General features: G+C 43.9%; 3 protein-coding genes and 1 non-coding gene across 8 annotated transcripts in view; all 4 read right to left on the bottom strand.

The window, feature by feature from the left end:
- rgs12a (regulator of G protein signaling 12a) overlaps positions 1 to 8,998 on the bottom strand; it is a 37,849-nt gene extending 28,851 nt beyond the window's left edge. For 2 of the 4 annotated variants that reach the window (XM_034568658.1, XM_034568659.1), the window contains exons 1-3: positions 8,629 to 8,998; positions 5,641 to 7,519; positions 3,836 to 3,928 (exon numbers count right to left, since the gene is read on the bottom strand). In XM_034568658.1, coding sequence (XP_034424549.1) covers positions 3,836 to 3,928; positions 5,641 to 7,437 — 1,890 coding nt within the window. In that variant the 5' untranslated portion in view covers positions 7,438 to 7,519; positions 8,629 to 8,998. The remainder of the gene's footprint in view (positions 1 to 3,835; positions 3,929 to 5,640; positions 7,520 to 8,628) is intronic. The other 2 variants (XM_034568660.1, XM_034568661.1) reach the window with 1 other exon arrangement.
- Positions 8,999 to 10,112: 1,114 nt separating this feature from the next.
- Positions 10,113 to 13,612, bottom strand: msantd1 (Myb/SANT-like DNA-binding domain containing 1). The gene is made up of 3 exons (XM_034569262.1): positions 13,017 to 13,612; positions 12,632 to 12,925; positions 10,113 to 11,270 (listed from the first exon to the last, which is right to left on the bottom strand). Exons 1-3 carry the CDS (start codon positions 13,265 to 13,267, stop codon positions 10,985 to 10,987), a joined length of 831 nt encoding a protein of 276 aa, XP_034425153.1. The 5' UTR covers positions 13,268 to 13,612; the 3' UTR covers positions 10,113 to 10,984.
- Positions 13,613 to 15,793: 2,181 nt separating this feature from the next.
- dtx4a (deltex 4, E3 ubiquitin ligase a) lies at positions 15,794 to 26,687 on the bottom strand. 2 transcript variants are annotated; one of them, XM_034615580.1, is made up of 9 exons: positions 26,239 to 26,687; positions 25,766 to 25,980; positions 22,790 to 23,960; positions 18,740 to 18,801; positions 18,302 to 18,463; positions 18,145 to 18,206; positions 17,642 to 17,962; positions 17,464 to 17,553; positions 15,794 to 17,367 (listed from the first exon to the last, which is right to left on the bottom strand). In XM_034615580.1, exons 2-9 carry the CDS (start codon positions 25,971 to 25,973, stop codon positions 17,137 to 17,139), a joined length of 2,307 nt encoding a protein of 768 aa, XP_034471471.1. In that variant the 5' UTR covers positions 25,974 to 25,980; positions 26,239 to 26,687; the 3' UTR covers positions 15,794 to 17,136. The 2 variants fall into 2 exon arrangements, with proteins under 2 accessions (XP_034471471.1, XP_034471470.1); XM_034615579.1 differs by having other exon boundaries at positions 26,532 to 26,687.
- A 247-nt stretch (positions 26,688 to 26,934) lies between these two features.
- Positions 26,935 to 27,006, bottom strand: trnaa-cgc. Its single transcript has one exon. It is a non-coding gene; the product is annotated as a tRNA-Ala (tRNA).
- Between the last annotated feature and the right edge of the window lie 635 nt (positions 27,007 to 27,641).

Genomic DNA, 27,641 nt, shown 5'->3' with positions numbered 1-27,641 from the left:
TAGTGGTGGTGGAGTGGTGCGGTGGGATGTGTGTGGGGGGGGGGGGGGGGGGGCATTTTCAGTTGGGCTCAGAACATTTCTGCGTGGAAATAACATAAAAAGCAACACATTCTTCAACATGCACAGACATAAGGGGACGTGACAACAAAAGCTCAGCATACATCGAAATCTCTTCATCGCAGGATGCAGGGGGAAAAAAACCAGTCACCTCAAAGACAAACAGAGAATTAAAAAGAAGCTTCTCCCTCTATTGAACTAGACAAGCACAGGTCCAAATGTGTCCAAAAGGCACAGGATTATGTGTGTGCTGTTCTGACTCGTGGGTGCGTGGGTTTGCAAGAAAGCTACGTGTCGGAGTCTTTGTAATGTGAAGAAAAACAACAAGCCATTGCTCATTCCTGCGCCGGCCACTGTGACGCACACCGCCAACCATGGAAAGAGCAACACGGCCACACGCGTCCAAAATTGTGCTGTGCTCGTCCAGAACGCGCAGCGAGGCCACGTACAGGGGTTATCCACAAGGGTCTGCCCCGAGCACTGATGGTGAACTCCGGAATAGTCTCACGGTGTCCTTGTGAGTCCAGATGCGAGCGCTGGCTGAGAGCTTATCGTGGTTTGTCTTTGGCATGAGAGCAGTCCTTCAGAACATCCTTCACAACAACACACGAGCTAGAAAGCGCCGCAGAAACCAGACACTTTACACCTGTCAAGTTTGTTCCTGCGCTGCTATCACTGAATATGTAAAAGCTTGTAGTCACTCAAGGTGAGCGCTTTAGTTTGGTAGGTTAATCGTTTCCTTTTCAGCGTTCTCTCTGAAGAGGAGTGCAACCTTCACAGACGAGCGAAGTTCTGAGAGTTGAGTTTTTTCAGACTCTGCTGTCTGATGCACAAGGTCTTCATAGTTTCTGGTTTTACCCCACCTCTCACCCAAAGTAAACTGGGATTGGCTAAAGCCCCTCATTCTCTGCGGGGATAAGTGGTATAGATAATGGATGGATGGTTTAGAGACAAGTGGTTCTCCAGATCTGCTGCTTCAGATAAACCACCAAACCTTGTATAAACCGTATGCAAGTCTCCATTAGAACACAATTGGTAATGCCAATAAATGGGCTTTGGTTTGCTTTGTAAATACACAATCTGATCTCTGACCGTGAACTCAGGGTGAAGCCCCTTGAAATGAGACCCTAAGTGCTGTGCGAGGATCTAGTTGCCTTTGACGATCATAAAACATTCCCTATGGGGTCATTTCTTGGAATGTATAGGTGCAACGTGGTGGGAAACGGCACAGGTTTGATAATGCTCTCGATTAGACGCAGTGTGATGAGTCCAGTGCATCGTGAGAAACTTGTCTTGTCTTTCCTATAGGAGGTAAAGCTTGACTGATAACTTGTACAAGACATAACAGCAGAGAAATGTTGAAGTGGAGTGATTTAGAAAGAGTGTACATCATTTTGAGGACATATCTAGGATATAATAAATAACAACATTGAAGGGATCAAAAAAGCTATGTTTTATGCTATGGGTTGATGTTATACCTTTTTAGTTTTCTACTGAGCCTCGAAAATCCAGCACTACTTTCCTTTAAGACAGGAAACATGCTACCAGAAATCTGAGGGTACAAAACCTTATTGTAATTGATTATTCGAAACCTCTGAACAGGGGAATCAATCCTTTATCATCCTTCACTTCCTCTGTAATAAACATGTCTCCTTGCAACTAGAGGTATAAAGTGTACTCACTATGAGTTTGCCCTACAGATGGATTTTGACTTAACATATATCGAGCTTTGGAAAAATGTCCACAAAATTGGATGTAGACATTCTCTGGGGTTTGCAATTCACATATGAAGAGATTAAATGGATCAGATGTGTAGACAGAAAAATGGTAAACAAAACTCAGCCTATCTCACCTGGTCAAACTCAGCCTTTCCATCATTTATTCTACATGTCAGAACTTGACTATGCGCAGAAATACTGATAATGCTGCCGTGAAGAAGACCACTGTTTTTAAACAATGATGACACTTAAAAAGCTATAAGACCAGCCTGAGCCTGTCTTCTCACTTCTCACTGCAGGTCCCGATATAGTCGAGGTGTGAAGTCCAGGTATTACAGGTGACAAAATATTGCGTAACAAAGCAAACTCAAGGTGTAAAAATAAAAGAAAGAGAAGTCAACACAACGCACCACAAGTGTGAAAGCATCCGGCTCACCACGGAGCCAATGTTAGTTTGTTCCATAGAAAAAAGATCGACCACGGAAACGGCTTACACCCTAAACTGAGAGCAGGAATAAATGTCTCATAACAAGGCCGGCAGAAGTTGTTAGGGATGATGTTAAACTTTTGATAGATTCCCTACACTTAGCAACTGCTAGGACACCAACCGCCATAGCAACTGAATGTATTAAACAACATCGTCAAACCAACACAAACATGTGGAAATATCAACACATTCCAATTTAACGACTCGTTTCTATGATGTGAACATACAGTATGGATGAGGGGGGAGTATCTTTAGTATCTGAAGCATTTTTGGATCTCTTTTGTACAAGAACCTGAATGTAGTGTGGTCTGGTGATTACGGTAAAAGCAAATCTATGCTCATCGTTAGATACGTATAAGGATAAGGACGGAGCCTTCTGGTCGTACTCTGCGTTCATTTCGACCATATTTGTGCACCTCTCCTTAAAGTTTATGGATCAGGGACCAAACAGATCAAACGGAGCAGCACCATTGGAAATCATGCGGGGGTGGGGGGGGGGGGCAGTAAAGCCAATAGTTCAAACAAGACATACATAGGACACAAAGAAGAATTTTCAATAATGGCAGGACTTTTTGAACAAAGACTTTGTGAGCAAAAGTCGTTCACAACACGCCCTTATCTGGCTTACTGTCCAAATCTTTATCACACATAAAGCACACATGTGGGAAGTGATGGTTACGTTGTTTCAAACAGACGTATCTCTTCGTTTGTAGGGGCAACATGACTGAGCCTTAAATCAACAAGGAAAGAAGGCAAAGAAGTTCTGCTGTACGCAAGCCAGAGCTCTGTGGCTGTACCTTTATATAGCCACCTTTAATCCTGTGGCTGTGCATCTGCAGCAGACCCTGAGATTTTTAAACAATAGCGCTGTATAGGGGTTGGAATAATCCCGAGGAGGAGATCTGTGGCGAGTCTCTTTGAGTACAATTTGTGGTCTGCAGGTGTGCCTGTGTGTGACTAATAGTTGGATATGCAATACAGTACACCACTTTTTGGTTTGTTACAGTGTCTGAACATGTGCGTTCGGAGCAATTATGGGATGAAGGAACGTTTTTATGAATGTGAATCAGCTGTGTATGAGTAATGCGTTGAATGGAGGGACGACAGGAGAAGCAGAGTTCCTCAGCAGCATTTATACGAGAGACTGCGAGGGCGATGTTCAGTCGCGCGGCAGTGCTCATTAGCGAGACCAAACAAACAGGGCCGTGCCTCTGGCCCCCGCACAAAGGCCACTTTGTGTTGTTCCCCCTGTGCGCAAGTGCAGCAGCAAATGCGGAGTTCAAGGCAACGGAAATGAAAGGTTAAAAAAAGAGCTGGAATTGGAGCAGAATCGGTCACAATGGTTCACCTGAATGTGCACATTAGAGAATCTGGCCGACCTTTCTGCAAACAGGCCCAGCCGAAAGGGAAATACACTGTCAGACCGTCAGCTTGGATTAAAAAAACTGTCAATTCTAAAATGGGGAAAAGTGGTGCACGTCACATATTACACTGCCACTGTTTGTTATTTTAAAACAACTCGATAACTCACATGCTGGGAAAACTAGCAATAAGAAAAGAATTTGGTGAATACCTCAAGGTCATCCAGTGACCGTGCCAGGCTGAGACGTTTGGCAGAGCGGCGCTTTGAGGCACGAACACCGCCCATTCCCCAAAACCTGGAGCCCTGTCAAAATAAAGGAGAGATGGATGAGCAAAAACACACACATGAACATTGATATCCTTGAACAGGTAGCAAACTTATACAAACCTCTAAAAAGGTTTATGGAACAGTCAGTCATAAGCACTGGCTCCAAGTCATTAATTTAATTCAACTTTATTGTCAATATACTTGTGTAAAATCCAGATGTAGGTATGACAGCATGGAAATGTTAGTGTTCCTACTAAATTTGACGGATTTCCTTGTTTGAGCTTCTACAATTATGAGGGTGATGACACACAATTGCAAGTGGTAGCATCAGGTTCATGTGAACTTGTGAGGCCCAGTTACAAAGCACCAAACGAGAAGCACTTCATCTGTCACAAACTACCATTGGAAATCAGAGAGAGAAGCACTATGGTTATCTGCCTTCCCATCATTGCGGGAATGATTATGCAGTTTAACCAGCCACCCCTATTCTTATGATGAGGGACGCTGTGTCCAAAGTTTCAAACAGGAGTTGAAGAATTACAGATAATTACCAGTGCATGACACGGGCTCTACCCTGTAATTTCCCTGGCTTCCTGCACAAGATTGTCCTCTTTCTGATTTAACAGCTCGGGGACGAAGGCACAAATTCAGCTGTGGTGTAAAAATACTTTAAAAACTTTGCTTTGAAGGAGGCAAACTCCAGTAAATGGTACTTCTACTATTTGTGTTGTTAAAATACAAACACACTCTGAACATAACTTAGATTGTCCTTCAATACTTAACTTTGTACAAAATATCTGTTACTATATGTCAGCTAACTGGAGCCATTTCTGTGGCTGAGAGACAGAAACTAATTCAGAGATTCTGCAAACACATCCATGTCACGGCTCATTTCCTGCACTACATGGGAACACGGGGACATCTTGTGGCCAACGAGAAGCACAACACACGCACAGAAAACACGCATGACAAAGACATCATTGAGTCACAACAGGTGCTTTCTGAGTTCGATTCACACTTGGCACCAATTGACTGTTGAAATAGTAGAACTGTATCTGATTTGAGGTGACACAAAAAACAGACTTGCTAACACCCCCGGCCCTCGATGTCTGGAAACCTAAGTCCCCATGAACATTTAATACTTCCTGTGTCGCTGTGTTAGACACGAACCAAGTACAGAAACAGATGCTCTCGGACAATGGAACTATTTGATGTCACTTCGCATGAGGTTTTCTCTCCACCACATGGCAAAGAAATTATTCAGGATACAAGTATACAAGCAAAAATAAGACTTGTCAGAATTTATAATCCTGTAGTATCTGGATAAAATACGCACAAATACAAAATATACACAGGTTTTAAATAATCTGTGTTTTTAGACCATTTGAGAGGATCAGATTTTTTTGTTTATGTGTGAAGCTGTTTCACCAAATCTCATACAGGCAGTCGAAATTATATTATATCACTAGTTAATGATATTTGATTGAATTGATTGAGATCAGTGGTTCATCATAATCAAACTATGCTCTGTAACATGTAAATGGGAATATGAATGAAGTATTCTTTTAGCAACGTATGTAAATATGTTATTTAAATAATGTCTTAGTCGGAATAAGATCAATAGTCGCGGTTATAATCAAATAAGGTGTGGAATCCCTGAAATAGACCACTGCTCACCTATGTGACCTGAGTAAGGAAAGTATCTTCATGTGTGATTTTTAAACGTTAGGTAAACAAAGCTTACTCACATGTTTGTTGCTACCATCTTTCCGTTGTTTCTCTCTCTGCTCCAGAAACCTATTGGTCCATTCCTCTCTGGGAGGCAGCATCATGACCTCTGCCGACTGGTATCTGTCTGAAGGAATCTGGTGCATGGCGGGCGGCAGGTTATTCGTGCCTGAGCTGAGGTTAATGCACGAGGAACAGCTAGTGGTGAGCATCACCGAAGGCTCAGGGTCATCATTCGGGGCTTTAGGCCACTTCTGCTTAGAGAACCACCTTTGGCTACCTCTGAAGGACTCTCCGAAGATGTTGTTTTTTTTACCCAAAGGCAGAGGAGGTGGTGGGGGCTTGAACTGGAATTCGAGCCTGGGTGGGGGACCTCCGTAAAAGCCGGTTAGGGAATCAGGACCAGGTAGAGATTCCGAAAGGGAATGTGTGCTGGCACTGTTGTCTGGATTAAGTTTTTGTCCATTCTCAGAGAGGTTTATTGGGGTAAGGTCTTCAGTCGGAGGATAATCCCAAGGACAGCTGGGGAGGTGGGCCCCAGGGTGGTTTTGGATTGCAGGAGGGAAATCCCTATCCGTTCTCTCCTCAGGGGGGGATGCATTTCCAATACCACTGTCCCCATTGCTGCTGGCGCTGCCTTGTTTGTCAGTGCTGCCATTCGCCTTGGCTTGCTGCTGAGCCTCCGTGTCCAGTTTTCCTCTGAGCCTCTCCACGGGCTCTCCCATGTCACTATACAGGACAGTGACAAAGTGAAGGACATCGGGGGGAGTCTGAGGGAATTCCAGGCAGCCCACGGCATCTGGATCTGGAGTGCAGTCAAAGCCAAAGCGTCCAGCGATCCCTTTGTGGTCCTCGTGGCTTCCCAGCTCTGGGTCCATAAAGAACACATGGCAGGAGGCCCGAAGAGGACCATCCTCTGGTACATGGCCATCTATTATATGTGCTGTAGTGACCAGGCAAAAGAACCGAGGGTCTTCAGCACACACAGCCCCTAAGACGAGGTTCTCAGCGGGGAGGGCTGCCAAGACAGCTCCTGTGTCGTCACAAAGACGGATGCAGTCAAACATAATTTTCATCAACACCAGAGTGTGGGTATCCTGCTCTGTTCCCAACTGTCGTATTCGCTCCCGAATGGCCTTTAAACAGTCCTCCTCTGATTCTGTAGTGTTCAAAATCAGCTCTGTGGAGCTCAGGTAGCCGACCACCAAGGTCATGTTTAAAATACCCCAGTCTGGGCTGACGTCCTCTGGGTCTGTAAACACAGAGTCTGAGTACCCCACGCTGGACGTTTCCTCCTTGGGTTGCTCAGTTACCATACTCCACTGCTGGGACCACTGAGACATGTCGGGCTCAGACACAGGCCTCTGTTTAGGGGTGACAGCGTGACTCGCGTTAAAGGAGGAATTGCTTGAATCGTGAGAGATAGTGCGAAGAACACCAGCCTTTTGGTAAAACCCCCCTTTATTGCCAATCCCGAATTTTTCATCATGAAGGATGGGGTTCCCCATTATCCTGCTGTCAGCATGCACCACCAACCGCAACGGTCCTTTGCAGCTGCCAATCAGCTGCACAACAGTCTCATGCAAAGCAGCGGACACGTCTGTTCCGTTGATTGCCATGATGCGATCCCCTTGTTTGAGTCCCACCAGGTCAGCAGGACTTCCCTCCAGGATGCCACTCAACAAACATGGCCTCTGTCCAGTAATAGTAAAACCATATCCTGCTCGACCACGGATGATCTCCACTCCCCTGAGCTCACCGAGTGCATTTAAATCCAGACGCCTCCTTGCGCCCTCAGGCTGTCCCTGTATCCTCATCTTTGTTGTCGGGGGCTGTGAGATCCAGTGTGTGGGAACCGAAACACTTGCAGGTTGCCAACACTATTGTGTGGGTGTCATCCTACAGCTACACAAAGTGGACACAACAAAAAAATTGTGAGAAACAAAGTTAAAAATGTGTTGCAGTTCACCGAACTACACAAAACATATGATCACTCAGATGAAGGAATAATTCACTTGCTCATCTCCTATCAACAGTGACCTGTTGTGATCAAACATTAATTTGCTTTAAACCAGGGATGCAACTGAATATTTAGGTTTTCAATTATTCCAAACCCTGAGTTAATAGTGATATAAAAACTGACAATTCAGACCATTGTCTGACCACCCGTTCATTATTTGGTCTATAAAATGCAAAAACCCATATTGGCACCTGCTAATTTCTTATCTTAACTTATCTTTAACTTAAACAGTCAATCAACAAAAACAAGTTCCTGTCAAATAATGAACTGATAAATGGACTATTTGTTCTAGATCTAAATAGTTTTCATTAAACACTTTTGAGCACACTTAAATCTGATATATCTCACTCAGGTTTAACTATTCTAACTGAGCGATACTCATTTTGTATCATTTTTGTATATATTATTGCTATCTTTTATAATTCCTGAGTTTATATTGAATGTTTACTTATTTATCAAAATTTCTGTTGAATGATTATATTGTATGTTCTGTTTACACTGCATAAATAATTTTCTTTATGTTTATATGGTATGTTGTTACTCTTCCTGATGCTTCTATTTTTACTATCCCCTTTGCTGCTCTAAAATGCAAAACTTCCCAAATTGTGGTACTATTAAAGGATTATATCATAATACTTGAACACTAATAATACATATGGTGTTAGAGCAATTTGGTGAAATAAAAATTACAGAATACACCTACATAACAAATCTAAATGCAAAGCCCCATAAATTCACTTTATGGATGAATTATAAAAAGGTAAATATTGGGGATATAAAAAAAAATAATAATAACACAGACCTTATGGAAATGAATTGTTTCCTCTAATTGTTTAACCTAAACGCTAAATAGAACATTAACATCAATCTGATTTAAACGATTATCTGTCACACGCAGCTCCCCCCCCCCCCCCCCCCCCCCCCCCCCCACTCGCCCACAGACCTGGTCCCAGCTGCCTCCTCTCTCACCAACAACACTTTGACTCACCGCAGTTTCAAATCGCTCCAGTTTTCCATTAACCACAACTGCTGCTGTTTTTTGAAAACCAGGAACCAGGTGAAGATTCGCGGGGGCGGCGCCGCTTGTATTTCAAACTCAGGTGTAAAAAACGTCCAACCGGTAAAACGACGCTGCGCCACTTTTGTCCCAAACTACCGCACGTTAAATTTCCCAACTACCTTTTCTCCCCAGCGGCGAGAACTTCCCTTAAAAAAAACTCTCCACGCTTCACTTCCGCGTTTAAAAGAGTCCTCACGTTTACATGTCCCCGCATTACGCGTGTTTTTCTCTAATAGTTAGTTTAAACTATTGTTTTACTCCGCGGAGGTTCCGTCCACGTGGCTCCGCCTCCCGCCGCAGAGACCACAAAGCGTCTTTCACTGTAACCATGACAGCGTAACGACTCCGGGACGTGACGTGGCGGGGCGCTGGCCAATCACCGCGCCCATATTCAAACGATCGCAGTGACGCTATTGGCTGACGCGTGTCTGACAGTTGGCAGGCTTTTATTTTCTTTTTGTGCTGAAGTGAAATTTAAAAGCCTGAGACACATTCTGCGTATTTAATGTGTTTATATGATATATTATGTTTATATTGTATGTATTATTTCTATTTGTTTATATATCCTTGCTTAAATATAGAAACGTGTGATTTTAAACTACACTTTACTCGTTTCATGCTTCAAATCTTTGTTAAAGATTTTATTTTATCATCATTATGATACATTTACAAATGTGCTATACTAATAAAGTTGACATTGACATATCACAAGGAAGCACTTTACATAAAAAAAATGCACAACACACCGGATTAATAATAATAATAATAATGCCCAAATATTATATACTCTCAATAAGTATAATTTAAAAATATACATAATAAATAATGTAAAAATCTTACCAGTATAATTTTGCTATTAATCCACTCCACCTCCACATGTATGTTTCCTCCTGTGTCCTTGGAGGAAGGTGTGTAAACATTACCTCAGTGGTCAAAGGGCTGCAACGGCTGCACGCCGAGTCACATGGCTTTATTACAGGCGTGCAGCCAACACATTTGCGGCAAACAGAGAATACGTCATGAGACAATAGGATTATTGATTATTGATTGAACTCGTGCAGCACCATGACGACAGGTTGCACTTTGTTTCATTAATCATTGATGTGAGTGTAGTGTCCCATCACAGGCTGCAAGATTGGTGTTTATATTTTGGGGTAAAAAAACTGAGTTGCATTATTCCTTTTTCTTGAAGCGGTGGCTTCCATGGAGTTGGTGTGGTGTGCGATGGAACCAATTTAATCCCTAGTTTCTCCAAATCCTCTTAAAATAGGCTGGAAGGCAAAGACCTTAACATTTCAGCTCTATCGCTCCTCGTCCTTCTGTGTATTTTTGCATGTCAATAATCACGCTGCAGAAACAGATATGCTGAGGTGAATTTACAGTGAGACACACGAAATCATGGCCGGATTATGAGTTGTTTTTATTCAGCAGAAATGCAAAACGAGACCAAGTCATCTTAACATATGAAGAGAAAAGAAAACGTGTTATTCTGTCTCTGTCATGACATTAGCATGTGTCAAATCCTAAAAGCACACATACCCAAAAGTCTGTATCGGGTCACAATGACACACACGGTAATCCGAAGTTGCTGGATTTGAAAAGGATTTATTTTATTCATCACATATAAATGTTCTTGACCTTGGAATAGTTTTTTTTTTTTGTGTATCTGGATGTTACCACTCTACAGGGCACCTGTCTTTTCTATGGAGCTACATCAACGGCCACTGTAGAATCAAAACACAATTACGTCTCTTCTGCAGGAGACTGTAGGCTGGAGTGTTTTTGTTATTACTGACTGTTCTGCTATTGAGCACAAAAAGGACATATCTAAGAGCTATAAAATCCCCCTAACATGGAATCTGATGCACGTTGTCTTGATTGCGATGCTATTTGCTGACAATCCCCTACAGCACAACAGGCATTATTGCCTCAATTTCTGCTTCATCACAAATTGTCCTGTTTTGGCATCAAACCGCCCCAACTTGCAATTATCTTGGCACATTGAATGGAAAAACTGAAGTGATAAGATAGGTCTGTTTTTTCTTTGTTGTTTTCACCACAGCGTTTTTAATGGGTGCAAATTCTCAAGAATGATCTGCTACAAGTGTCCTTGACTTCCATTAATGACATTCAGGCTGAGCACGCCTCCAGAAATCAAAAGTGCATGTTGTTGTTCCTCTCTGTTCAACGTTGAGGCAAAATCAAAAATAAATATGCTTTATTTTTGTGTCCGAGAGGCTTTTGGCGTGGCAGGATCTCACCCAGTAACCATAACCTACATGCTTCATGGGTTCCCTGGGTCCTGGTTTCCACTCTGAACCCATGACGTGGCAGAGGGCGGCTGGATCAACTTCTCCAGGAGGTTCATCATACGCTCCTGCAGCTGCAGACACTGCACCTGGAGGAGGTTCTGTTGGTGCATGGCTCGACGGACCTCCCTGCACGTCTCCTCGATGGCTCGGCTCGACCGCCTTTGTTGCTGCAGCATGGCCTGCATTAACCGCAGCTTCTTCCTCTTCATGGAAAGAGGCTTGTTGGCGTGCCTCTTCTTCACTGAAATAGGATGGGAGCTGGAGAACAGAAAGACGGGGAGGAAATGGCCTCAAAATCAATTTTTAAACCCAAGAGTCTTTAGCCAGCGTCCATTCTGCAGTTTGTGAACACCAACAACTTTCTCTCAAAGCCAAAAGTCATAAAACTAGAGTAGAATAAAAGTATTTTTGAAAGCAATGTTGAATACCGAATCAAGGGATTTAATTGGCATTGATTTATATACTGGTTTACAAAAGCTAGAATGTAAATGCATGTTCACATTTTATTTAAGACTAGCATCTGACCAGATAACCTTTGTTTTCAAACAAAGGTTTTTCAACCTCATCAAAAAAGTATTGTTATTTCATATGTTTTTATAATTTCAAGGAAGACAGCATGTAAGATGTGCTGTTGACCAAGTACAAAGGTTAACGCTCAATACCGAACTAGTCAACTGCCTATAGCTGGTCGTGGAGCACCAAATCTAGCTGAAGATAACCATTGGATAACCCTAACCCTAACCCTAACCCTTATGCCACAGTTATTACGTTTTTTTTTCAATTCGGTGAGGCAGCACCTAATTCCAGCTTTAGGGAGGAAACATTCTCCAGCTACAAAGCTAACAGACCTAGCTTGGATTAAAAAGCAGCTTTTGACTTTAAGGGAGTCAAGTTTTATATTCAATTCAAGGTGATTCAATTAAGTGTCAGTGAAAGAGAGCTTAGAGAAGCACACATTTTGTTTGTTGATGTAATACAGTATCAACAAGACAAGATAAAATCTGGTATTTCCCCTTCATATTTCCTGTTGTTTCCCAAAAGCTGTTTGATTACTTAGTTTTAAAATAGTCTTAAGAGACATAAAATGAATAAATTTGATCCGAGCCATCTGTAACAGTTTACTGAGTCAGCCTGAACATTATCATACCATTCTCCACAGCTATTTTAATTTTAGCACCACAGTCTGCTATTTATTGTGCAGAACTTGTTTTTATTCTTTCTCAGTGCTACTTCTAACTTTCCTGCACTTTCAGCCACACTTCATGGCCTTCTTCAGTGGCTGGAGTAGCTTAGTAGTTTTCATAGAGAAATAGCATTAATACGTTTGTGAATCGATGTTAGTTACTGGAAACATGTGTCACATTCTGGCATCTAGACATCCAATTTTAGATGGATGGATGGATGCATGGATAGATAGAGATATAAATAGATAGATAGACAGATAGATAGATAGATAGATAGATAGATAGACAGATAGACAGATAGATAGATAGATAGATGATTAGATAGATAGACTGACTGACTGACTGACTGACTGACTAACTGATGGACGGGCAGACGGGCAGACGGACAGACATACAGATAGATAAATAGATAGATAGACTCATATTTCATATTACCTGGATCCCTGTGTGTTGTCACTGTCGGAGCTCAACGACTCCAGCTCTTGCTTTATCTCCATTTCATCTGAGGAGCCTGTGTACTCTGGCAGGAATCCCATTATGCCCTCCTCCGACGGGGCCACCAGGTTCTCTGTGGACTGGGAGGAAGTGGAGGGGCCCGCAGCGGAGGCCTGAAACTCCACAGAGCTCACCCGCCCGTTCTCCAGCGGCTTGGTGAGGATCTTCTCGATGGATTTGAAGTACGGCCAGTCCGGCATCTCCCCGTTTTCTGTAATTGTGGATTTCAGCCGCCTGTTGGGAGCAAAAGAGGGACGTTAATAGTCATGCAACATCTGGAGTGAAGAGTCACTGCTCTGGATGGACACCGATCTGGTGCACTTGCCTGTACTGGAAGGACATGTTGGTGATTTTCATCTTGATCTCCTCTTTGAACCGCTGCTCCCCGGTCAGCTGGAAAAACCTCTGCGACATCTTCTCGTAAACCTTGGCGTTCCTCTTGCTCATTTTCAGTTCGTTGTGGTGTTCGTCCCACACGTAGAGGAGGGCTTTCATTTCGCCGTCGGTCCAGTTCGGTGCCCGTCTGTGTTTCTCATTGTGGCCTGGTATCAGGTAGCTGAAATCCTCTGATGCCATTTTTTCTTTGAAATGGTTCTCTTGGCCTCTGTGTTTGCAGAAAGTGGATCTTTAGAGGCTGGATTTGAAAGTCTTTTACTGAGCTGGGAGCTGTGTGAGGTGTGAGACATGCATGGAGGCACACACACGCCTGTGCCCTTCCCCTTAGCCTTGCTGAAAGAGGACTCAAAATGGGGCCTAAGGCAGGAGAGGAATCCGGTTAAAAGCTTTTAGTGGTGCATGATGTCACCGTGACATCAAGTTGCCTTGGCAACGGTGAGGGAGGCCCTTCATTTTCCCTCCCCTCTGCTCTAACCACTCCCGTCCGCTCGCCTTTCCCCTCCATTCTGCACCACTGGCAGCACAAAAAGCTTTTAGCTGAAATGCAGCAGTGTGAGCGCACCACAATCCTGACAGTTTTGAAATATGAGCCTCCAGGGGAGGAGGAGAGAAAAAAGGAGAAGAGAGACAACGGTTATGCGTTTCCTCGGCAACAAGGCACCAGAATTGGTAGTCAGCCAACACGCTGCTCCATTTAAAAGCTTTTAATAATAGACAAGTCATTTTGATGCAGGGAGAGGGGAGATTTGCTTTGTCTGGCGTGATGTAGCAGAGCAGAAAAATACATCCAGGCTGCAGTCTGGACCTAAAAGGAGCAAAAGCCTTTCACTGGAAAGATGTGAAACACTTAAGGTGGAAATAATAAAAGGAGAGCTATCAGACAAAATGGCAACATGTGGTGATCAAACCACAGGCGACCCTGGAGTGGAGCACAATATGCTGACTGCTGTAATCAGCTTTCTATTCATAGCAGTGGGAGGTAGACAATGGACCCCAGCAGGAAGGGTCTCTCTGACCAGTAAGAGACCCCTCCCCCATTCAAGTCTCAGCAAGGCGCAGATCTCCGTCTGCCCCCATCTCTGCCACCTTAACCTAGCATAACATTTGCATTTTGCCTCTTGTCTGCTCCTCCCTTTCTCTCTCTCTCTCCCCTCTTTGTTCCCCCTTTCTCTGCAGCATCTCAGCTGCTGCTCTGCCTCTCCATATTTATCTTTGCAGAGCAGGAATGGTGATGCAGCAACACAATCATGTTTATCCACCCACTTCATCTTTATTAGTGCCACAAGTTGATGTCAGCTCGGCTTAACTCAGTTCTGGTCTGATTAGACCCTCAACCCCATCTGCTCCTCAGTAACCTGACAGGCGGCTGGTGAGTTTGTGTCATATAACGCAAATTGGCAGCTTTAGCCAATCCATCACATCTGTCACTTTAGAGAAACGTTAAGCTCCGTTTGTGCAGAAATGGGAAAAGTGAATGAAAGTTAGCATGAAAGGCTTTGTATTTTGTTTTTTCTCATTTGCCTTCAGCCGACAGTTAAAAGGCCTGCACCTCCAAAAGAGCAGAAATGTGATTATTTGTTTCAGTGTGAGCTCATGCTCAACTCATTATTTCTGCAGGGTTGTGTCTGTATCCTTGAAAACAGAGTAGACGCCTTAAAGTAATTAAATCTAAAATAAAAACGTACTATTTCAGTGACTTAACAAGCGCAGCTGCCTATAAACCTTCTTCTATTTCAGCATCATGACTGGGTTTTCCTACTGGGCTCCGTATAATTGTATTTTCCTCAGTAATTTGTTTCATTCATTAAGGTAGTGGTAATCCAGACTACTAATCCAAGAGCCAGACTAATCTACAGATAAACTGGTCATGCGCCACTCATGTCTAAGAAGTAGAATGTGAGTTATCTAAAGCAACCTTAAAATTTAACTATACGACAAGGCTAACTAGAGTGTATCTTTCAGGAACCTTTGGAATTTGATGCAATTTTACCAACGTAACAATAAAGATTACAACAATATGGATTATGCAGTATCAAGATGTAAAGTAAGCCATTTAAAACAGTAGTAGTGCCACCTCTATGTTGTTATTCCTATCTGAGTAGAACAAATGTGAGAATATATAAACAAAAGCATTATTTCTTAGTTTAGTTAAGTTAAAATTAAATAAGAATATTAATATATTTATCTGCTTTAGCCAGAGACAAAAAAGTACTTTTGCTAGTCTTCAGTCCCACTTTACTTTATATGCAAGCGGCTTTACATAGCCTACAGTACTGTCATTAGTTTCTGCAGTAGTCTTTGTGGTCATCTTACTTTTTCTTCCCATAAATATTCAAACCAAATTTAATGATATTGATCCAAAGAGCTGAAAACACTAAACCCTTTATTTAGTGACAATTATTTAGTGTCTTTGAGTGTTTGTAAAAGATCATGGTCCTTGAAAAAGTAAATGAAGGATTGAATGTTACAATCTTTGTCTCATGATCAAAAAGCTGCAGTAGCATTAGGTTGTGGTGGCTAATATTAGCTAACATTATTAGTTAAAGGTTCAGTGTGTAGAATTTAGTGACATCTAGTGGTGAAGTTGCATGTTGCAGCTAAATACCCTTCATTGGTACAATGCTGCCACATTTATTAAATAAAAATCACATGATCAACAATACAAAAAATAAAAGAGTAAAACCAGAGTAGGGTTCTGATACGTTGGAACCTTAGAAAAACGTTTAATGCAAATTTGTGCACATAAAACACATACAGTACAGTGCATACGTAACGTATCATAAAGTATAAATGCTTTTAATGTTGGCCCACGTTAGTATGTCAACACATACTGTTGTACACATCGTCTATATTACCTCATCATAAACCGGTCTGTGGAGGACCGGATGCAATCTGACTGGACCACCTGGTCCGAAGCTGCTTCCCCAACAAGTCTTTTGCACCTGCTCATGCAGGCGAATACCAAACATGACGAAAACAACTAATTGGCCGCATTTTGTAGTTTGATAAGAGCATTTGAGGCTGGTGTGTGTGTCTAACACATAAGTACAGTAGTTACAAGTTGTCCCGTGTCCTCTCTGTGCAAATCTGAGGTTCAATCCTGGCATTGTGGGTATTTACTCCTCCGATCAGTCTTTAACATTAATGCAGCTATTAGAAGACACAGAAAGCTATTCATTTCACCCATGCTCTGAGGGCAGAACAATTAAGGAATGTCAGTTTGTGAACCTATAAAATAGAAAATACTGTAAATTATATTTTTCTAAAAGAAAGGGGCTGTTAAATGGCAAATTAAGTGTCAGGCAAACTGAGGTACAGCACTCTGTCTCGCCACACCCAAAAACAAAGCAATGAAACACACCATATTAAAAAAACTGTAAGATTAAAATATAAAAATATGACAGAATGGAAACAATATAATATAATATATCAAGTATTCATAATATACAATAATAAGAGGTTAAAAATCAAACCTAAAAAGGAATGTCGTTCTGGAAAAGTACCACTAGAGGTCAGCAAATATCCATGCTCAGATATTCAGTTATACACATGAAGTATTTATCTGCTGTGAAAAGTTATTTCTGCTTGTGGACAAACACTTTAAAAACTTGCGGACCCAACTTTTTACTTCATTTTAATCTCCTTCAATTCCACATAGCAGCAGTCGCAGTGATAAACACTCCAGTTCAGCAAAATTGACTTAGTTACATTCTTGATAAGAAGTCTCACAGTAGAAATTATTTTTTCCCTTCAAATGTCCCACTGGATAACATCTGTGATCTTGACACCGTTACTGCATCAGGGGACGACAACGATTCCCCATGTTTCAAAACTGACTCATGCAGTCATAGGAGAATTTTTCATCTCGAATTCGGCTGAAACTACTTCTGTAAAGTTCCAGTGAAGAGTTTTGTTTTTTAAACTGTGGTGGTAAAAGTTAGTCTTTTATAGATTTTGAAAATGTCCAACTCCGGATCCTGTTTCCAGTGTCGTGCGTTTACAGACTCCGGTCTGGTGTCTCGTCTCTTCAGTGTCTTGAGTGTCTCGGCTCAGTCTCTGGGTAGACACTCCTCCTCGGTGATGCCCTGAGCCTTGAGCTCCTCCAGGACGTTGTCCAAGTGGCCGGGGTCAGGGTAGCCGTGGCCCGTCAGGTTTGAGCCAAACTCCGTCTTGTGGTGCACCTCGTTCCAGATAACTGTGTCAGACTCGCCGGTGGTGCTGGACGTGCCAACGGAGAAGATGAGCCGGCGGTCCCACGCTACCAGGAGCAGCCTCAGAACCTGGACGAAGAAATTAAATATGTAATTTTCACATAATCAAGGCATTTTTGTCTTCATACTACTAATAAAATCAGAAAGAGATGTTCTCTCATTTACCCTGCGTCCCTTCTCACTGTCAGGGAGGTAGCAGTGTCTGGGGAACCCACGGGCGGTGAAGGGTTTGCCTGGATTTGGATGCTCTGGGCCCTAAAGAGAAAGCTCATCACATCATCCGAGCCAAGATTTAATATCTAAGATAGACATAATCTTACATCACAGAAGCACCTCAATGTACCTGGATGCCAGGAGGGATGTTGTAAATGATCCGGATGGTTTTACAGTCCGGGTGGCCGGGCAGTGAGTGAGGGATGACGTGGTACTCCATCTTGCCCGGGGGCTGGTTGCCGGTCTTGACTCCGTAAATGGTTTTGCAGGTGGGGCACTGCAGGCTGCCGTCCTTGTTGCCATTGTTGTACATGGCAACGAGGCACTGGAGGTGGTACTGGTGGCCACACTGTGCCAGGCGGCCCACCGATTCAGCCCGGGAGATGCCGCCCACGCCGGGGCCCTTGTAGCCCGACGGTCCTGCCAGGGCCTCCATGCAGATGGTGCAGTCCTGAGATGGGTGAGGAAGGTTTAAGATTTATTTCTCATCCAACATGATACAAACGGACACTTTTGAACGCAAACATTCTTCGACATTTTTCATGTATATATATTTTGTATCTGTATGTGGAAATAAATAACTAACAAACCTATGTCGAAGTGTGTATTTGGGCCAATTGTTGCTGAACTCACCTCTTCTGGAGGATTACGAACTTTCTGAAGGTACCGCTTCACCACCTCCTCTGGGGTCTTGCCTGAGAAATAAAAACACAAAATGTGTCAGCTGTTCGTGAACAAAATGCACGTTTCAGGTAAAAGCGAAAGCAGACTTCCTCATCATCGTGCCCACCTTTACGGGCCTGCTTCTTGGTGGTCTTGCGGCAGCAGTGGCCCAGACCGGGCACGGGCTTGATGTCACTCTTGCTGACGGGTGGAGGATGAAGCACCAGCTTGGGCGGGCGGGTCAGACAGACAGGAAGCCCTGCTGCGCTCATCAGGATGCCTGTTATGCCTGCATATAGCCACAAGAGGGAGGATGTGAGGTTTACTCATTGCATGATGAGTGAATTATATATGGACCGTCCTGGTGAATGTGGATTTACTCAAATACTAGTTCAATATGGGGCCAAATGTGACTATGTGTGTCGTCTGTGGGGAAATAAATCAATGAGATGCCTCTTTAATAGGCTGAAAGGCTGGAAGGCTGGATTTTAGACCCAATATAGAGTAAATATGTCTGATTGATTTAAATCTAATAAGGAAATAGGTTATATATCCATATTTGTACCTGCCAGTGCAGGGTGCACAGGGCTAGATCCATTCAGGTTCTTCACCGGAACTGTTGGCACACTGAAACACATGAGGAAAAAACCCACTTGAATTAATCTTCAGATACATTATTTGCTAAAATGAAACACTCAACAGGTCGGGTCAACTCAGCAGCACCAGATTGAAGGTGTCAATATCTGCCGAGTCACCTGTGCACACACAGCCGGACGCAGCATAAGCTAGACGCCGGCTGACCCAGTGTCAGCGGGCTAAGGAGCTTTTGTCGAGTCATGAGGAGAAACAAATAGACCTGTTGACATACTGTCCCATAATTATCAGTGGGACTGCCGGCTGTGTGAGGCTTAAGCTTAGGATGACAGCACATGACAGACAAGGTATTTTTGCTGCTAATTATAGAGTGTGACTGATATTGTACTTCTCGATACCTAAGCCTTGACAATATTGATAATTAATGGACTATGATTCAAAGTTTTTGAAAGAACAAATTAAAGTATTTTCGACTTAAAATGAGGACATCATCACGTCATGTTCAAACAAGAATGACACTCAGTAGAGCATATACCTCCTCCAGGGCCCAACAGTCCCTTGTGAAATGTAAAATCCCTGTTCCCCCCCCCCGATCGAAATCTACACCAGAAGTGTTTACTTGGTTTATGCCCCACCCCTCCACAAATTTCATGGAAAGCAACTGACAAATAAAAAGCGCAGACAAAAACATAAACGTCCTCGGTGGAGGCAATTTCAGCAGCAACATAAATTTGTACAATGAGCCCAAAACATAATTTTAATCAAAATTAAACTCATATGCTTTTATTTAAATAAAATATCAAACCATTGAACTATATCTCTGCTCATCCAGAGGGGAAACACACATGAATCCTACATTAATATCACCACTTCAACTGTCCTCTCGCAGGTGTGTACTTACATTCTGGCCGTAGTGATAACAGTCATCTTTCCTTCTCAAAATCACCAAACACCACTGATATGAGTGAAAATATTCCTGCAGCAATATCCACTTGTTGCAACAGTCGTTTCTGACTCTTCTTTTTTTACACCTGCTAACCTAACCGAACCTCACGTTTAACAGCGGTGTCTCCGTCTCTCTCCTCCTCTGCTTGTGTGCACGTCTCCTTCCTCATTTATAGAGCTAATCCACCTGTTGGCTACAGTCTAGCGGCAGGCCACAGATTCGTCACAGCAGGGATTACCTGTGGGTTACCACGTCACACTGCCAGGCTGCCATAAGGCTGACAGACAACTTCCGGAAACAACTGTATACCAACACAATGCTGGTACACAGAAATCACAAGATGTTGATGTAATAAAAACAGGATTTCCACCTCTGACCCCTGTAGATTTAAGAACCAGCACCTTGCAAACACGTTTAAAAGAATATATCAACCTGTAAAATTAAATATGTGAATTGGGAATTTTTGGTACGGCCAACAACATGAATTAATGTAAGGTAATTTGAAATCATCAGATTCTCCATATTTTAAAATTATTTGGACAACTACACTCATTTAACTCTTTCAACACAGAAATGTCCGCTTCAAGAAACGAGTACTTGCTAGTGTGACCTTTAAATCTGAGCCTAGTTACCCACATCATATGATAAAACTACCACAGGGTTCATCAGCTCCATGACGTGGAGCTCTTCATCTGTGACGTGACGGGGTTTTACCGCAGCAGCAGGTGTGACCATCTGCTGGAGGGAGGAGGACTCTCACCTGATTTGCCGAAAGAACGGGTCAGTCACACAACTCAGATTACCAGAGCAGTGACATTAAGCCTGTGCTTGTCAGTATTTATATGAGGATTAGCTGGTGTGGAGGTCGTCTTCACTAATGTGAGGATTCAGAGCACATAGTCTTTTTACAGGAAGTGTTGGTTCACAGTACAAGCAGCCAAAATTCATTAAGACTCTTCAGTGACTCTGTGTGTGTTTGAACAATGTGGGATACACAAGACCTTGCTTTACTATTCTTCTCTTTTATATTTGAGGCTGGAAACAAATAAGTAAGCGTCCCAGATAGAAAAAAAGAGTTTCAGCGAGACGCAACGATCTTGAGGAGGCTGTAATTGGAATATGATGAAATCGAGACGTTAACATTCATAACACGCTCACAAAAACTCGCCGCCAGCTGCAAAACAGAGAGTTGTGATAAAATAATGAAGAACCAGCTGCGTCCTTGATCACCGAGCAACAAACCTCTTACAAACCAGCGCCCTCTGGTGACGACACCCGCACACTGAGACTGGCCTCGCTTATTTACCTTCACTGATGCTGACAACTGTTTAAAACTAGTCTTTGGCAGAAATACAGATATGTCAAAAGACAATTAATCTGCTTTAAGTAAAAATGTGTTCCTGAGGTGTTTTTAAAAAATATAACAATACATTTTATGATTTATGTTCTCAATGTCACCAACAAATCCATAATTTGTAAATATACAAACATTTTATATTTCAAAATGTAACTACTGAACAAAAGACTTTTCCTACGTCAATGAAACATCCATGTGAATGAGCCCCGGGGGTGTTTTCAATGAGTGGCTTTAATATGCTAATCTTTTTCTTTCTCTACTCAAGGAGCTATTGCCAAGCTCTCAGCTAAAAGTGAAAGTATAAGGAAGGCTTGTACTGAGAAAAAATCTAATTCCGTCCCATCCCAGTTGAGCAACATTTTTGCAGGGCTTTAGGTGGCGTTCACATGAATTTTCCCAGTCTCTTCCCCAACTTTTCTCAGATTGTTCCGACACCACCTGAGGAGCACTGAGTCGACAGCACAGGAGGAGCACTGATAAAAAAAATCCTAAATAAATCAACCATTTGTTTACAGAAATCTGAATAACCCCAGATGTGTTCCCGGTGTATCCAGCATGCATTCCAGATGTGGTCAGGGTCAAACCAACAGCAATCAGCAAAGTTATTCAAACTACTCCATAAACCTGCTTTCTATCGTCACTGGTCCACATTGGTTGCTACGGTTACCAGTTCCAAGTGTTCCCAGGCCATTCTGATTCCCCACCATCCTGACTGTTTGGTGAAAACTGTATACTAACTACTTTATAAGTCAACTGCATGTGCACAGTTGTGTGTGTGTTGATGAAGTAATTTGCTGCATGACAAATGTGTGGAATGTGTGAAACACTTGTTCGACTTCACTGTGAAAGCTCGTCATTGTTTCTCCGTTGAAAAGAATGAATTCAGTGGACTTTGTCACAAAGATTAAAGGCTCACAATCGCTAATGAGCACTAATGTCACACTGTGTAATGAGGCCTTCCAACACATGAGAAATCCCTGTCCTTTTTTCCAACGCACCCCGATTAGTGTATACAGCAAATTGATACGGGATGTGATCACTGCGAAGATTTGAATTATACATTTTAGCTAAACTTTCCCATCAAAAAGTGCATGTTGTATGATTTATGTAATTTGCTTAACAACTGGTACTGTTATTGTCAAAAGCAGCAAATTAAAATTTGGATATTTACAGTTTACAGGTAACGTCACTGCCTTCATATCACACCTGTCTATATACAAGCCTGTTCATTCATTTGCAAATGTAAATAAAGATGGACGACATGACAGCTCCTAATGAGTGAAGCCGATTCATCTCGATCGCCCCCCAGTGGATGGCTACAATACAGGTCATAAACCATCCCTCCTCCATGTTAGTGGATGGAACTTGGACCAAACTAAATAGTCAAAGTAAATAGGTTTTAGTTAGTTATTTGATGTTATAAAGATGGGGTGAAACATCATGATTGACAGCTGAGACTGTCTCGTGATTGGTCCAAATGATGAATGTGTAAGATGTGTCAAAAGTGCAAGATGGCTGTGCTCTTATCCCAGAATTATTTGGCTTCATTTTTGGAAAAAAGAGGGTTTTTTTGGAGCTAAATTGAAAGACTGAACTTTTCTGATTCCATGTGACTTTTGTCAGAATGTACGTTTTTGTCATCTGTTGGAGAACAGAAACGTTTGGGTTGTACGAGAATATTTTGAGTGACAATGTGACGGCAGCGGTCGTCTACTCACCCAGAGGCAATGAGGGCACGTGACTGAGCCATGGCGATACGCTGCAGTGCAGGTCGGCTCAGCCCCGCTAGGCTGGACCGGGGCGGCAGAGGCGCCGCGCAGGCAGCAGCACCGGACGTAGACACTGGGCCCAGGACGCGGGCAGAAGGCGAGGGCGTGCACGTGGAGGCAGCCGTAGAGATGAGTGCGGGGCCCGCAGTGGGCGCTGCGGGGCCAGGACAGGAAATGGAGAGGGAGGTGGAAGGATGAGGGGCAGAGGTGGCGATGGATGAGGACAAGGTGCCTGGTGGAGGAGGAGGCGGCGGGGGTGGGGGCAGAGGTGGAGGAGGGGGCCGGGTGGAGGAGATGGAGAGGGCTGCGGTGGCCGAGCCGAGGAGGGAAAGAGAGTGAGTGAAGCCTCCTCCAAAGCCGTAGTTGGCATTGCTGATGCCGCTGCCCCCGACGATACTCACACCTCCAGGCCCACCCATACCACCCACACTGAAGCCACCTGTCGCCCCAACTATAGACGTCCTGTTTGGGGAAAGTGATCGGGACAGGGACGGTGGCCGAGGAAGGGTCAGTGAATACGACCCTCCTGGAACAGGGTGACTGCTGAATTTGGGACTGGGTGGTTTGGTCAGTGGCGGTCTTCGACCCAGAGTGTGAGTGGTTGACATGGTGCCTGCTTTGACACTCAGCACCAGCATACACTGCTGACAGGCGCAGGGCTGTCCCAGAGAGGTGATGGCTGATGCAGGGAGAGCGCCGCTGGGGTACGCACTCCCGTTCCCGCTGCTGCTCACCCTGAGCCCCATGCCCACCCCAGACACGTCCACACCGAGCAGTCCTCCGTGGCTGGGCATCGACGCCGGTCCCCAGGCGTGGTGGGACTTGGGCAGGGGCCCTGACACCAGCGGGTAAGCCAGGTCGGAGCGACGCTGGATGCGCCGGCAGCGTTGCGTCTGCCCGTTGATTTGGGTCATGCTTTCGAAGTCAATGAGGTAGCAGAAACCCAGCGGCGCCAGGTCCAGCCAGGGCTGCTGACGATCTCGTGCCGCCTGGATGGCGATGCCCACGTCCGTGTCGTACGCCGTCCAACTGCCAGTGTCGTTCTCCCACTCCCACAACCAGCCCTGGCCTGGCGCTGAGGTGGGGTCGTAGAAGCTACGTCGTACCGGTCGAAGGGTACCTGAGGCAGAGGTCAGAGGTCACGACATAAGTGAAGGTTTCATGCACATTATGAAGACTGTAAATGCAGCTCTGCAGATTTCTACACACTTTTACTGTAGATATAAAGTTTAAAGCTCCTTGACCAGTAATAAAGATGCTCTATGATGAGAGGTAGATGTGAGTGGAGGTTTACACTATTTACTGTGGACAAGTAGATTACAACCCTAACAAATTCAACATGTCTGCGTTTGCTTGCTAGGAATTTGGGCAAACAGGTTGCCCCTGGTAACAGCACACGGTGTTCTGATTTCTGATTGGCTGGCAGCCTTGATCCGAACCAAAGCTGCCTGTGTTTGCTTTCCCAGGCTGTCCAAGAGACACTCCACTTCCAAAACCTTCCACTGTCAAATTCTGTCTTCAGGAGGAGCCAGATATAGGCACAAGTGTAAAAAGAAATTTACATTTCAATATGTATTATTTCTCTTTTCTTTAATAAGCAGCGATGAAAGCCATGGAGGGATTATAAGAAAAATTTCACGGACAGATAAAAACACTCCCTCAGGCGAAAGTTTGTGTCTCTTTACGGCCATTTTTCATCCCTTTGTGATTGGTTGGCCTTTTCTTTGAGACTATTTTGCATCTCTTTGTGGCCATTTTGTGTCTTTTAACTGCATATTAACAGCCAACGTCATGCTGTGTTGCCGGCCCGAGGGCCTCATGACCCCTCCTGCTCCCGGGCCTGTGGCTGCCAGGTAGGTATAGGTCCACTACCCCACCCATGCATTACAATAACCAGCCAGCCTCTCACCCATACAGTACGTGTGACCGCTTTACACCAGACAACAGGGGAGTTCATTCACAAAAGCTGCTCCCGTCGACCCCATTTCCTCACTGACCTCAGACTCCTGAAATTCCTCACTCCCCCCTTGTCTCCTATTTAGACTTGGGGGGGGGGGGGGGCACCCGGCCTGCCTCCCACATAGTTTCAGCCTCTGCTGGGTTCGGAAAACAAACTGCACAAAGGCTTTTGTCAGCCGGCGTTGAGAGAGAGAGAGAGAGGAGGGTGGTGTTGGTGTGTCTGCCAAAGTTAGACGTCTGACAACTGACAATCCCCGCCTTTGTCTTTGTCCTGCTTATATGAAGCTTTCACTTGGTCTGTAAATATAGCCCTGAACCTGCTTTACAGTATTTCAAGCATTCACACATATATGCAGCACTTTCTCTGTCATACTTCACACTGCTGCCACCGCCATCAGGGGCAAGGTGGGGTTCAGTGTCTTGCAGAATGGGGGCGAATGTGATCAAACAGCCGACCCTCTGTTTAGTGGGCTACCCGCTCTACCTCCTGAGTCACAGCCTCTTGTGATGGATCATCCCTCATGTCCATATGCTCTTATAAAAATACAGAAGTGGTTATAGTGGTTTAAATGGACGTGCCGAAGTGAAGTGTCTACAGTGTGTGTGAGTGTGAGAGTATGACTGGACACTTCAGCTGTTACTGTGTCCTATGTGACACACACACACACACGCACACAACAGATGTGCAGCAAAACATCCCTGTCCTTAAATCATGTTTGCATAAAACATGGACATATTGTGATATTTTGGATCCTATTGCACATTAGAATTTGAACCCTGCAGATGTTGGAGGCCACTTTGCAGCAAAAAAAACCTCCAACATCTGGAGCAGACGAGATAAATCACACATGAGCAATAATAATAATAAAAGGCCTCCACCCGAGGCCCTGGCTGCACCGTAGCATCCTCCACCGGGTGTCTCTGCCTCCCCTCTCCTCCCGTGTCCTCCCTCCTCCTCCTCCTCACCTGTGTCTTGTCGGAACTGGTGCATGGAATGCAAATCGATGATGTAGGGCGAGAGGCGAGAGTCCACCTGGCCGAGGACGACGCTACCACAGCGCGGGTCGCTCCGGATGACTGCCTCGATGTGGTGACAGACAGCCGGGCTGTAGGGCCGCCAGCGTCCGTGCTCGTTCAGCCATTCCCAGACCACAACGGCGGACGCTAGTAACATCCTACTCCTGCGGATGCGAGAAAAAAAAAAACGATGATGTTGATGTGTGATGAGTGATGGGCTTGTTTTTTTTTTTTACAGATCCCCTGCTGCCGCTCCGCCGTGCATCCGTGCGCACAGCGGCGCTGCATCCATCTTGGACAGTTTTCAACCCAGATGTGTCTCCTATCTCTGGATATAAATATATATATATATATATATATATATATATAAATATATATATTGTGAGGGGGGGGCGAGGGATGACACTACATGCAAACTGTACCTTCCATGTTTGTAGTTTCGGATGTGCAGCAGTAAGTGGATCCCCTGATCACAAGCCGAGCACAGAGAGCGTTTCTGGGCGATAAGAAAAACACAGCCTCGCAGGATGGTTGCATCTTAGTCCCTATGCAGATGAGTGACGTGGACTGAAATCATGTCTCCGGCAACAATCAAGTTAGGCTGAGAGGACGCAACTCTGGTGCTCGGGGTGGTGAAGCAGGTTACTGTGACAGATCGTGCACATATTTACACGTTAGGCCGAATGAGGGGTGTGAGGATCAGACGGGTATTTACCGGGTTTGATCGGCTCCGGGGTTTTAATGATCCATCTGAGAGGCTGCTTCACTCCAGGTGAACCTCCCTGCTCCTCCTCGGCTCCATCTTTGTGTCTGATGGCTCCTCCACACCGACGGCTCCTCTCGTCACAGCTGGAAATTATTCAACCGGCGGAAAAATAGAAAATCTGTGACACCCGCGTGCGCGAACACGCCCACGCCTCTGCCGCCTCCGACATCCAATCAGGTTGGAGCCAGGGCCCCGTCCGGCCAATAAGGAGGGACTCTCATGTCACACACACGTAGAGACGCGTTGAAATACGAGTGTATTAAATGTATTAATCACATCAGTTAAAACAGTTGAACACGTTTACATGACAAACACCTGTCGTGGTATGAATTTAATTTAAAAATAAAAGTGGTGGAGATGCCGGGGATTGAACCCGGGACCTCATACATGCGAAGCATGCGCTCTACCACTGAGCTACATCCCCATTGGTTCATGCTGAGGACAAATGTCACTACTTGATTATGTTCTCACTTTAGTTTTTTGTTGTTGTGCTGTTATACACTTTCTAAATACAGTTTATGGTGTTTAGAGTAAACATTGCCCTCAAAAAAAGGTAAATTCATATTTTCAGCAGATCCATAATGTCTGTCTGTTATTTTCGTTCATTAACAGTGCTCTACATTTTACCGCAACATTTATTTATAAACTATGAAATCACCAGTTGCATTGCAGAGTGTGGTTTTACATATACTACACTATATGATAAACTTATATATAGTGTGATGCCTCATCATAGATTTTAAAAAGTATAGTCGATCAAATCCACCTCAACTTTCTTTCGACTTTGAAGTATTCTTCATGTGAAAATGCATCTGTGATAAAATAACAGTAAATATATAATATAAAAAAATAATAGATTTGTGCTTTTACCTTTGTTACTTCAAATACATCTAGCGTATAATACTAAAGAATGTAAGATGTGTACTAGTTACCTTAACTACAGTAAATCTCACTAGAATATCATTAAACAGCTCGGCCATAACCACAATTGTTTACCTGTAAGTTGATGCCACTTTCAGTTCATAGTGACATTTGTTGTTGGAATTATTTAATTGTACA

The sequence above is a fragment of the Hippoglossus hippoglossus genome, chromosome 18 (assembly GCF_009819705.1).
Source record: "Hippoglossus hippoglossus isolate fHipHip1 chromosome 18, fHipHip1.pri, whole genome shotgun sequence".
NCBI lineage: Eukaryota > Metazoa > Chordata > Actinopteri > Pleuronectiformes > Pleuronectidae > Hippoglossus > Hippoglossus hippoglossus.
Note: the sequence above shows the minus strand (reverse complement) of the source record. Positions and strands in the feature narration are given on the sequence as shown.

Coding starts and splice junctions, on each gene's coding strand:
- msantd1 (XM_034569262.1), bottom strand. CDS start 13,267: ATGGCATCAGAGGATTTCAGCTACCTGATACCAGGCCACAATGAGAAA. Junction 12,926..13,016: donor AACATGTCCTTCCAGTACAG/GCAAGTGCACCA, acceptor TGCTCCCAACAG/GCGGCTGAAATCCACAATTA. Junction 11,271..12,631: donor GACAACACACAGGGATCCAG/GTAATATGAAAT, acceptor TCTGTTCTCCAG/CTCCCATCCTATTTCAGTGA.
- dtx4a (XM_034615580.1), bottom strand. CDS start 25,973: ATGTTACTAGCGTCCGCCGTTGTGGTCTGGGAATGGCTGAACGAGCAC. Junction 18,802..22,789: donor CGTGCCCTCATTGCCTCTGG/GTGAGTAGACGA, acceptor CATGTGTTTCAG/TGTGCCAACAGTTCCGGTGA. Junction 18,464..18,739: donor TGTGCACCCTGCACTGGCAG/GTACAAATATGG, acceptor GGCTATATGCAG/GCATAACAGGCATCCTGATG.